At 42.8% G+C, this 12,131-nt stretch overlaps 1 protein-coding gene across 1 annotated transcript; it reads left to right on the top strand.

Moving 5' to 3' along the window:
* The first annotated feature begins 3,430 nt into the window (after positions 1–3,430).
* On the top strand, positions 3,431–7,738 carry LOC132538972 (secreted acidic protein 1A-like). Its single transcript, XM_060192536.1, has 2 exons — positions 3,431–3,502; positions 7,430–7,738. Exons 1-2 carry the CDS (start codon positions 3,431–3,433, stop codon positions 7,736–7,738), a joined length of 381 nt encoding a protein of 126 aa, XP_060048519.1.
* Positions 7,739–12,131: the final 4,393 nt, after the last annotated feature.

The following is a 12,131-nucleotide window of genomic DNA, read 5'->3' as shown; positions in this document are numbered from 1 at the left end:
ACATAGGCTGAGTCTTTGATATGTTGACTCTCTTAAAAGCTTAGACCAAGGAGAAGAGAAGCAACCAGTGGTATAGCTATATACAAATAATGTCAAAGGACATAAAATATGGTGATGGCATGTATGATACAGCAAATCCTAATAACAAAGGTATATTTCAAAGTTAACCCAATCTCCAAACAATGTGATTATAGCAATAACATCTATTGTCTTCTTAAATCCTAAGACAGCAGGAACCTCCCACTTCCTCTATAGAGCCTGTATTTCCCCCAGTCCTGGAACCTCTAGTGTGGGGCTCACTTTCCTGCATGCTTCTCTCAAGTCATACCAAATGATATTGCATCATTGATTCCAATCTAATCAATGCAACAAGTACCACCTCATCATGCTTCACTTTAGACTGTGTCCAGAGACGTCAGGCATGGATTGCCAACCCTTCAGCCTCATTACTCAGGTGAGACCTTTCCTTTCATGGTATTCTCCAATGCCATCCCAGGAGGTTCACTTCCTAACAAAGTCCCAAAACCTAGATATAGACCAAGTCCCATAAAATAGAGCATATGTTCACATGTATCCATAAATTAGGGCAAAATATATACCTGAAAGGAAAAATACACAATAGGCTGTAGTGAGTCAGTATCAAGTTCATAATGAAATAGTGTTTACTTAGACTTAGATACCCTCCTCACCTACTTCCTATTACAGTTCTTTCACTCACTCCAAAGCTAACCTTAGAAAAGCAAGGACTGCAAAAGCTCAATAAGGGCAAGCAACTGGCATACTTTAACAATAACTCTATAGTCACTATCAGGCCATTCCATTAGCTAGGGCCCAAGTCGGGGAGTCCTGAGAGTCCCAAACAGACTTGATGTGCCTAGAACTCGAATAAATCCCTTTCTCTATTGCTTCTGGTCATTTCTATCAGGAACAACAAAATAGACCCCTTTATGGGCCCCCCATAGGACCTTGCTCTCAACTTGGATCAACAATGGCAGAGAATGTTCCAACCTCTATGCTATACCTCTCTATGCTCTATGCTACACATGAGGAAGATGGGTCGATATTGGGGCAGCTTGGAACATTCCTACTTATGATCACAAATGTGAGCTCAGATCTACAGGGATACAGAGGTAACTTAGGCTCCTAAGCTGAATATGGGCCCCAGATCACATCAAATCAATGGGGTTTACAGTCAACAATATTTATACCCTTTTCCCATATTAGGGAGCTACTCTCTTCCCTCATCCAGCTTTCTGGTCCTTTTTCCAGCCATGACATCATCTCCCCAGACAATAACTTGGATCCACGGGCATATCAGATTTCAGGCTCAGGGGAAAAAAGAAAAAAGAAAAAAAAAAAAAAGAAAAGAAAACTAGTATAGCCACAGGCTGTTTAACCAAAATATGCCTACTAGCTATCTACAAAATGGAAGACACCCCCCCCCCAACTCTTCATCTGTACTATTTCAGCCCTTAGGTCCATGACTGGTCAACAATTTGTTTGGCTTTGTATGTTAACTCCCTTGTCAACCACCAGGTTCCAGATGCTAGCATGATGCTGACCAGACTTCCCTGGACAGACAACCCCACCAATGTGTCCTAGAGCTCCACTTATCCAGAGCCCTTCCCCACTAGGGAAAGAGAGACACAGGCTGGGAATACGGATCGACCTGTCAACGCCCATGTTCAGAGGGGAAGCAATTACAGAAGCCAGACCTTCAACCTTCTGCATCCCACAATGACCTGGGTCCATGCTCCCAGAGGGTTAAACAACAGGAAAGCTGGGAGTTGGCGGTAGCGCAGCGGGTTAAGCGCATGTGGCGTGAAGCACAGGACCAGTGTAAGGATCCTGGTTCGAGCCCCCAGCCCCCCACCTGCGGTGGAGTCCCTTCACAGGCAGTGAAGCAGGTCTGCAGGCATTTTTCTTTCTCTCCCCCTCTGTCGTCCTGTCCTCTCTCCATTTCTTTCTGTCCTAACAATGATGACATCAATAATAACTAACACAATAATAAAGGACAACAAAAGAGAAAATAAATAAATATATAAAAATTTTAAAAAAGAATAGGAAAGCTATCAGGGGAGGGGATGGGATACGAAGTTCTGGTGGTGGGAATTGTGTGAAGCTGTACCCCTCTTATCCTATGGTTTTGTCGATGTTTTCTTTTTATAAATAAAAAATTTTAAAATAAAAAAAGAATTTACTGTTTTGGTCTTAGAGCTATCATTTTCCCATCTCTACAACATTCAATAGGGGGTCTGTTCTCCTTTCTTCTTCTTTCTTTCTTTCTTTATTGCCCCTAGGGTTTTTGCTGGGGCTTGGTGCTGGCAGTACGAATCGACTGCTCCTACTGGCCATTTTATTTTTTACTTTATTTGCTAGGACAAAGAAAAATTGAGGGAGGAGGGGGAGACAGAAAGGGAGAATGACTGACACCTGCAGACCTGCTTCACTGCTTTATGAAGTGTCTACACTGCAGGTGAGAAGTGGAGGATTGAACTTGGGTCATTGCGAACAGCACTATGTGTGCTTTAACTGGGTGTATCACCACCCAGCCACACCACTCTCCTTTTTAAAACTCCCTTTCCTCTGATGTCATACTACTCTGTTATATCTTCCAATTCTAGCCTCATTTTTGCTGGCACATGTATTCCTTGTTGCCTTTGGCGAGGTTCAGTTCTGCTCTGTTCTTTCATCAGCCTATGTTCAAAACTGCTATGTTGCATATAGAATTCTCTAAATTTCAGATCCACATAACAAGTGCCTACTAACATCTAAGATGTCACAAATATACAGTAATTATAAAACTATATTCACATATAAAACAGTAAATATAAAACTGAATTCACCCTCCTCTCTCAATTTCTCTCTGTACTATCCAATAACAACAAGGGCAGCAAACTGGGAACATTGGCCTCCAGGATCAGGAGATTCATAGGGCAGGCACTGAGTGATAAGCCTGGAGGCAATAAAAACTGAATTCATCATCATGCTTCCTTTGCTCCCTATAAGACTCTACTACACAAAATACATAGTAGTTTTCCTGACACCTTGTTTTCATGGATTTCTTAATTACATGTACATATGAATTGTACAAGTATGTGAGATAGAGCTTCCTGGGAGCAGCTTTATTGGGTAGACTGGACTCAAACATGGACTGCATGTATGACAAAGCAATTGCCCTACCAGGTGAACTATCTTGCCATCCCAGAGAGACTAATTTGAAGTGAATCAATCCAGAAAGTGTATGATTTACTCTAAAAATATTAAGCTGCTTGAGGCAGGTACAGAGGTTGAACAGCTGGGATTTGTAAGGTGAGTATAATGGAATAATACAAGGACAAGAGACTGGAGAATTGCAAGTGTGATGATAATGATGGGTCTTAAGGTCAGAGTTAAATAAATGGTGGAGAAGTTCATGTGAAAGGGGGTGATGATTGCCAGAAGTAATGACAGAAATGAATTAAACAGACTGGAGATCATGTATAAAATACTTGAGACCAAGGTATTGAGAAGCCAAGCTTTGAAAAAGGGGAAGACACTAAAGTATTCATCATGATAGTGGAGAAAGGTATCAACACACATTTACTTTACCACTGCAGACAAGTTGATGTAACTATGTATGAAATGTCCAGTGATAGCCCGGTTTACTGCAACACAGATAATAGCATATTTATTTATAGGGGCAGGACTAAATTACTTATAAGGGTATTTCTCATTAAACAAGAGAAGAAGCTGCCTTCTTAGTATGGTAGGCAGTGTGTCAGTGTCATCAACAAGAGAACAACAACACAAACAAGAATATCTACTAAAGATACTTCATGCTTTCCAAAGTCTTATTATTTAAAATAGTTATTTTGGGCCAGATGATGGCACATTTGGTAGAGAGACTACATCGCCATGTATGACAACCAAGTTCAAGCCCCCAGTCCCTCCTATGGGGGGGGAGGGGGAATCTTCACAACAGTGAAGCAGTGCAGCAATTATCTTCCCCTCCCCACCCCCATTTCTCAGTCTCTATCATTAAAGAGAGAAAAAGAGGAGAAAAGGAAGAGGAAGGAAGAAGGAAGGATGGAAGGAAGATGGAAGAAAAGGAAAAGAATGGTCACCAGGTGCAGTAGAGTTATCTTACAGGCATCAACCCCAGAGAGAACCTTGATGGGGAAATATATAAAACATACTAAAGGGACGGAGCCAAGATGACAACTGGGAAGCAGCTACTGGCTTGAGCTCCAACAACATCTTCTGGAAATGGTAGGATTTTTTGCATTCAGAAGGACAGTGAATAAGGGGTCCGAGCTGTGACACCAAGAAGGTGACTGTAGCTCAATTTGGGTTAGAAAATAGAGAAAAAAGAAAGTAAAATTTTTTTATTATTCCCAAAGTGCACCCCTGACCCCGCCCCCATAACCAGACCCTGGGAGCCAGAGAGCTGCTCCTAGCAGGCTCCCCCCTCTGAGCTTTCTTTACCAAGATTCCTGGCTCATCAGGGGTGTCATTCCAATCCTGTTCCTTTCTGAAACCCTTGGTCCTTTTACTTTCTAAGTGGCCAATTGGAGCTACAAATATCTGACCAAGCAGAGCCTCACTCTGCCAGGGAAAGACTGCCCAGAGCTGTTTTTTGTTTTTGTTTTTGTTTTATTTGTTTGTATTATTTTCTTAACAATCAGCTGCCTCACTCAGGGTGCCTGAGGCAATCTGGAGCCATCCAAGCTGAAGACAGGACAGGATTTTTACTCTGTTCTATTTTATTATTAATATTATATATATTCGTATCACTTCCACACCTTCAGGTTGACCAGAATTAACTCTTAGTGTATTTTCAATTGCTAGGGAACTGGATGTCTTATGCATTACAAGAGGAACTTATTTCACTCTTAGTACCTCCTCAACCCACTCTACACCTTCTCCCTCCTCCTAGCTACTTAATGGACTCTCTCTGTGTGTATCTCTACTCTACTTTGCTTTCTCCTCTTGCTACCATAGAATATACAGTGGATAGTAGATTTCCATAATTGTCTATATTTGCTATCCCTTTTTTCCTTTCTCTTTCTTCTTCACTTGGATTTGGTTGCTATTTTTTCTTGGACTGGAGACATTGTTTGGATAACTGGTATTGGTTAAACTGCTTCAATCCTTGCTTCAGATGCTATTGTAATTTCTGAGATTGGTGACTGCATTTGTCAAAAAGGTATTTAGTATAGCGTGGCTTGTACTCAAAACACAACTGAGTAACAACAGAACATAAATTAAAAAAACACATTAATAAAAAAATGGTTAGATCAAGAGCAAATAAAACTGCTACTACAATGAATGAAGACAAGAGCCCAGAAGAAACTAAAAATCAGCCAGAAGTAACCATAGATAAGAAAAGCATGCAAGCAATAAAAAACTTAGTAATCACAGAAATGAAAACAACTTTGGAGGAAAGGAATGGCAGTATTAGGGAAGCAACAGATGAGATCCTGAAGGAAAATACTAATACCTTGAGGCAATTACAGAACTGAAAGCTGAAATAGCTGAATTGAAGAAAGGAGCTGAGGAAAGGGAAAGCAGACTAACAGAAGCAGAAAACAGAATTAGCCAGACAGAGGATGAGCTAGAGAAAACTGAGAAAGAGATGAAAGAGCTCAAAAAGAGATTGAGAGACACTGAAACAACATCAGAGACACATGGAATAATCTCAAAAAAAGTAACATACATAATTGGGCTGCGAGAAGAAGAAAGAAAAAAAAGGAAACAAACATTCAAGAGGAAACAATAGAAGAAAACTTCCCTCTCCTTCTCCCTCTTCATTGACTTCTGCCTCACTGCTATGAACATCATCACATGACCATTGGCACCTCCGTTTTGAAGATCACTAGTACGCATATTTTAGTTATATTACAAAGGACATATTACTAAACTAGTTTTTAGCCTAAACTCTTATATGCAGGGGAACCCATGTTATTGTCAAGGGAGATGATGTCATGGCTGGAAAAATAACCTGAAAGCTGGATCAGGGAAGAGTTTACCTCCCAAATATAGGAAAGCTGTATAGATATTGTTGACTGTAGACCCCATCGATTTATCCTGGTGCCCATATTCACCTTAGGAGACTATGTGACAATCGCATCCCTGTAGGTCTGAGCTCACATTCTGTGGTCATCAGTAGGAACCTTCCAAGCTGCCCCAGTATCACGAAACATCTTCCTCAGGTGTAGCATGAAGTATGTTGTCCAACCTCCCTTCAGAGGATGGAACATGCTCTACCATTGTTGTTCCTCATGGAGGGCAAGGCCCTATGTGGGCTACCAAGGGGTCTGTTGTGTTGTTCCTCATGGAGATGACCAATGACAGGTCCTATGAGATAGGGCATATGAACACGTGTCCATAAGTTAGGGCAAAACCTATGCCTGAAGTAAAATTTCACAATAGTCTGCAGTGACTCAATAAATGAAGCAAGCAAGTAGAAAGACTGATAAAGACACCATAAAGTTCCTAATCAAAGTGTCTATTGAGACCTAGCTACCCTCCTCACCTACTCCCTACTACACTTCCCTCTCTCACTCCAAAGCTAACTTTATCCAAGCAAGGACTGCAAAAGCTGAATAAGGGCAAGAGACTAGCATACTTTAATGATGACTCTTTAGTCACTATCGCGCCACCCCATCAGCTGGGGCCCTAGCTGTGAAGTCCTGAGATTCCCACACAGCCTTGATGGACCTAGACCTCAAATAAAATAACTTTTTCAATGAACAGTTTAAAAAATATTAAAAGAAACAGAGAATGCGGATGGATGGGGAAGAGGGAAACTTCCATGGTGTGAGATATGTGGGTCTATAATGTGACAGAGGAAACATGAACCATCAGCTTTCTGCCTCTGCTCTGCTCCCAGGGACATACTCAGGGCCCGGACACTTGCAGAAATGTGAACGTCATTATCAACCACTAGGCCTTCCCTTCTATCACCCCCTTGCCATCCCAATTTCGCTCAGTCCATCCCCTATAATAAATAATTTTTTTAATTTTTAAAGAAATAGAGTTAGACAAGTGTAGATAGCGTCATGACTATATAAACAGACTCTCATGCTTGAGGTTACAAAGTCCCAGGTTCAATCTGCAGTACCACCACAAAGCAGAGCTGAGTGTTGCTCTGGTAAAAAAAAAAAAAAAAAAAACAAGAACAACAACAACAAAAAAAGCAAAAAAAAAGAGCTAAGGACATATTGCAATGTCTCTTGTCACCTGGCAGTGAGGCAGGAGACAACTTTGTAAGGGACAGAGCTGGTGAAGCTTCGAGAAAGAAAAGGCAGGCAAAAGCCTCAGTTTGCAGGAACTAACAAGGATATAGGATGAGGTCTACTCGTTGATACTGAAGTTCACATTTCTGGACACAGAAAAGGGAGATGCAGATGATGCCAAAGGCGGGGAGCCAGAACATGCAGATTAGGAAGAAGGAGATGATGCAGTCGGCAAGGAGGTTGAAGATTGCATAGAGGGAGAAGGAGATGATGCCGACGGTGGAGAGACAGAAGAGGGTAAAGGAGATGATGGAGATGGTGGCGATGCAAAAGATGCAAAAGAGGAAGAAGGAAATGATGGAGGTGGCTGGGAGGAAGAAGATGCAGAAGAGGGAGAAGGAGATGATGGAGATGGCGAGGAGGCAGAAGATGCAAAAGAGAAAGAAGGAGATGATGGAGATGGCGGGCAGCCAGAATATGCAGAAGAAAGAGAAGATGATGGATATGGCATGGAGTGAGAAGATGCAGAAGAGGGAGAAAGAGATGATGGAGATGGCAGGGAGGCAGAAGATGCAGAAGAGGGAGAAGGAGATGATGGAGATGGTGGGGAGGCAGAAGATGGAGAAGGAGATGATGGAGATGCCGGGGACGGAGAAGATGCAGAAGAGGGAGAAGTGCATCTTCTGCCTCCCCTATATCTCCACCATCTCCTTCTCCCTCTTCTGCATCTTCTCACTCCCTGCTACCTCCATCTTCTCCTTCTCCGTCTTCTGCATCTTCTAGCTCCCCACCATCTCTGTCACCTGCATCTCCCTCTTCTGCATCTTCTGCCTCCCCGCCATCTCCATCATCTCCTTCTCCTGATTCTGTATCTTCTGCCTCCCTGCCATGTTCATTATCTCCTCTCCCTCTTCTGCCTCCCCACCATCTCCATCATCTCCTTCTCCCTCTTCTGCATCTTTGCCTCCGTGCCATAGGCATCCTGTGCATCTCCCTCTTCTGCATCTTCTTCCTCTCAGCTGTTGGCATTTTAGAGTGTGAATATTTCCTCCCATGTTTGTTTCTTGGAGTTTTGTTTTTCTAAATGGTCTTTCCAAAAACTAGAAGCTTTACAGTTGAAGTCCCACACCCCATATTTTGTGATTCTTGCATGTTATGTGATAATGAGACTTATCAGAAATAATTGCTTGGTTCATTTACTAACTCTATGTGTTAGGTTATGCTGAAGTAATATATTCATTTTATTGTAATTTCCTCCAGCTAGACTGAGTTTACTTTTTACTAAACTTTCAAAAACTATCTGAATTCAGTATGTTAAAGTATTATAAGACAAAACAAAACATCAAATAAGTTCCTAGACAATTTGTTAATATAATGAATTCCTGTAAATAAGAGTAAAACACCATTTCAAGAATATTTGTTTTTTTTTTTATGTGATCATATAGTGGCAGTAACACGAGTGGGCCTTGTTTCTCCTGATTTTCCTGTCTCTGTGGAACATGGATTCTGCATTGAGCCAGTGACTTTTCAGACCATGCTGGGGGCTACTTGTTCTTGACACTGTCCCAGGAGTGAATTGTGAAAATAAAAACAGTCTTTTCCTTTAGGTTTGTAAATGCAGCAGATTTACTATGTACTTAAACTGTAGTATGGAAATAAGCAACAGAAGGAAATAAGTTGGTAGTCATGTGGCATGAGCTTTGAGTCCTTAAATGTTCAGCAGCACTAAGCATCCACCATGCTTGAATTCCAGGAAGAGACAAGACAACCAGGCAAAGGTAAACGATCAAAGGGGTAGGAGTATTTTTCCCAGACCATTCTTTAAATAACTCTCAGTCCTCACAATTCCTTTTGAGCTTATGTCTGTTTATTCCTCTACCCATCCCTCCACCTAAGTATTATCTATCTATCTATCATCTATCACTTAATCTACCTATCTCCTTGTTAGCTTCTGCTTTGTAAGATAAGAGACTGTACTGGTAAAGTTTTTTTCCATCGTAAATTCTCCACAAGTGTCCTCCTTACTTTTGTGATACTGACCTGGTTCAAAGAAGACCAGGCCAACTGTTGTCAAGAAGTCACAAATCCCAGATTGGCCCAGATCCTCATCAAATAGCTCAATTCAGAGATCTCAACATCAGGGTCAGGCAGTGGCACGCCTGGCTAAGCATACACACTACAGTGCACAAGAACTTGGGTTCAAGCCCCTGGCCCCCACCTGTAGGGGGAAAGCTTCACAAGTAGTGGAGTAGAGCTGAAAGTATCTCTCTGTCTCTCTTCTATCTCCATCACCCCTCTCAACTTCTTTATTCAATAATAAATACATTGAATTTAAAAAAGAGAGAAAAAATAAATCTCGACATTAAGTAAAACTCCTAAATTTGTCTTGAAAACACATCCATACGATTCACAAGTTTATTGAGTGGTCCAAATAAAATACACCTGCCATCCACGCCTCCCTGAGAAGCTGGAACTCACTCCGCACACAGGGAAGCAGGTGTGTGAGCTCTCAGCTCCAGCAGCAGCCATGGTCACTCCCCTAATTCATCCTACTTCCTAAGTATCAGGTGGTCCGATGTGCCACCAGCAAGGTAGCTCACACCCAATTCCATATGGTGATGTGGGTGGAGATTCTGAGGAAGAAAGAGATTCCCTCATGTCCAGAACCTGTGAGAGGCACAGCAGGGCTGAAAGTGGGTTTCCCAAATCCAGACACAACTCCTTTCACTGTTGTGCCCTGTGTCTTCCCTCCCTTTCTCCTCCAGTATTTCTGCACCCTCTCCTACTCAGAGGCAGAAGATGCCATAGTTAAGGTGACTGCTGCACAAGATGTCTGTCCTAACCACCCTTGTCTGTCCAGCTTCATAACTTCCCTGATCTTCCTTTAGCCACCAGAACAGCTTGTGACGAAATGACTGCATTTTACCAGCTCCCAATGGCAGTGCACCTGCTAAGTATTAAGCAAAAGCTGTTGTTGCTCCTACAGACATCTCTGTTTGGGTCTGTATACATATATGTGCTACACAGGGACGCCATGTTGAATTAGATGCGGCGGTCTGGCTCAAAGCATTCCAAATAGCTGAGACGCTCCACTTCTCATCCTCACTGGTACTCCTGGGGGAGCATCTCAGAAAGGTCCTGGCTGGTGCAGAGCTTGCTGATCCTATTGGGATCTGAAGATACAAGAGCATTTTCTCTCTCCCTGTTTCCCTTTCCTTTTATCTTAATTGAAAAGAAAAAAGAAAAAACTCGAACAAATGTCTTTGACCATGAGCACGTGAGACTCAAGACCATGGGTTGACCAAGCTATTTTCCAATGAAACTGCTCACTCCTGTTGGGAATATTCTATGCTTTATATTCATTAAACAGGGCGTGGCTTGCTTTTTCATTTTCTTTGTTTGTTTTTAATAACACATCTACTTCAGAACGCATCTCAGTCTATACAGGTCTGTTTCATGAGTTTGCATGAGACTGGGGATAAAAGAGCCTCACTCATTTGAAAGGAGTGACTCAATGTGGTAGAGTCTATCCTCAAGGGTGTATGAGAAGCTGTGTAGAATTCAGCTCTGGAGTTATGGAGACAACACAACCTTGTGTGAAAGTTTTTTTTTTCCTCCTCCAGGGTTATTGCTGGGCTCGGTGCCTGCACCTTGAATCCACTGCTCCTGGAGGCCATTTTCCCCCCTTTTGTTGCCCTTGTAGCTTCATTGTGGTTATTATTATTGCCCTTGTTGACGCAATTCAATGTTAGATAGGACAGAGAGAAATGGAGAGAGGAGGGGAAGACAGAGAAGGGGAGAGAAAGATAGACACCTGCAGACCTGCTACACCGCCTGTGAAGCGACTCCCCTGCAGGTGAGGAGCTGGGGGCTCGAACCGGGGTCCTTACGCCGGTCCCCGCACTTTGTGCCACATGCGCTTAACCCACTGCGCCACCGCCCGACCCCCCATGTAAAAGATTTTTTTATGCAGGGTGGTGGCACACCTAGGTAAGCAAACAGGTTACCATGTGCAGGGACCTGGGTTCGAGCTCCCACTCTACACCTGCAGTGGGGTGGGAAAGATGCTTCACAAGTAGCAAAGTAGGTCTGCAGGTGTCTTTTTTTTTTTTTCTTCAGTGCCCAGCCTCAGGCCAAATGACATTTCACTGGGCACCAAATTCAGTTCTCAGCAATTCGAGAGCCCTCACGCCCAGGTGGCAGCTAGAGCTTGCTGGCAGGGGCCTGGGTTTTGTATTAGGATGTTTTGGTGATGAACCTTGGCTGTACAGTGAAACAAAGAGTCCCCAAAGTAGTGGAAAGACTTGCACCTGGTTGAGCGCACACGTTACAGTGCTCAAGGACCTGGTGCTCAAGCCCCCTGCCCCACCTGCAGGGGAAAGCTTGCAAGTGGTGAAGCAGTGCTGCAGACCTCTCTCTCTCTCTCTCTCTCTCTCTCTCTATCTATCTATCTATCTATCTATCTTCCCTTCCCCTCTCATATTTTCTTTTGACTTTTCACATAAGATAAGGTGGATTGGGGGAAACTGGCTAGAATGGTGGATTCATAGTGCCAGCACAGAGCTGTTGACAAAAAATTATGTGTGAGACTCTGAGGTCCCAAATTTAATCCCTGTACTGCCATAAAACAGAAAGGATATGAGCAGTGTTTTGGTTCTCTCTCTCTCTCTCTCTCTCTGCCACTGGGGCTTGATACTAGCACTATGAATCTACTACTCCTGGTGACCAATTTTTCCTTTTTTAAATTTTCCTATTTTATTTGATAGAACAGAGATAAATTGAGAGGAGAATGGGAGATAGAGAGGGAGAGAGAAATATAGACACATGAAGACCTGCTTCACTGCTTGTGAAGTGTTGCTACTGCAGGTGAGGAGCCAGGGGCTCAAACCGGGTCCTTGTGCATGGCACTAT

This window comes from Erinaceus europaeus, chromosome 6 (assembly GCF_950295315.1).
Source record: "Erinaceus europaeus chromosome 6, mEriEur2.1, whole genome shotgun sequence".
Lineage (NCBI taxonomy): Eukaryota > Metazoa > Chordata > Mammalia > Eulipotyphla > Erinaceidae > Erinaceus > Erinaceus europaeus.
Note: the sequence above shows the minus strand (reverse complement) of the source record. Positions and strands in the feature narration are given on the sequence as shown.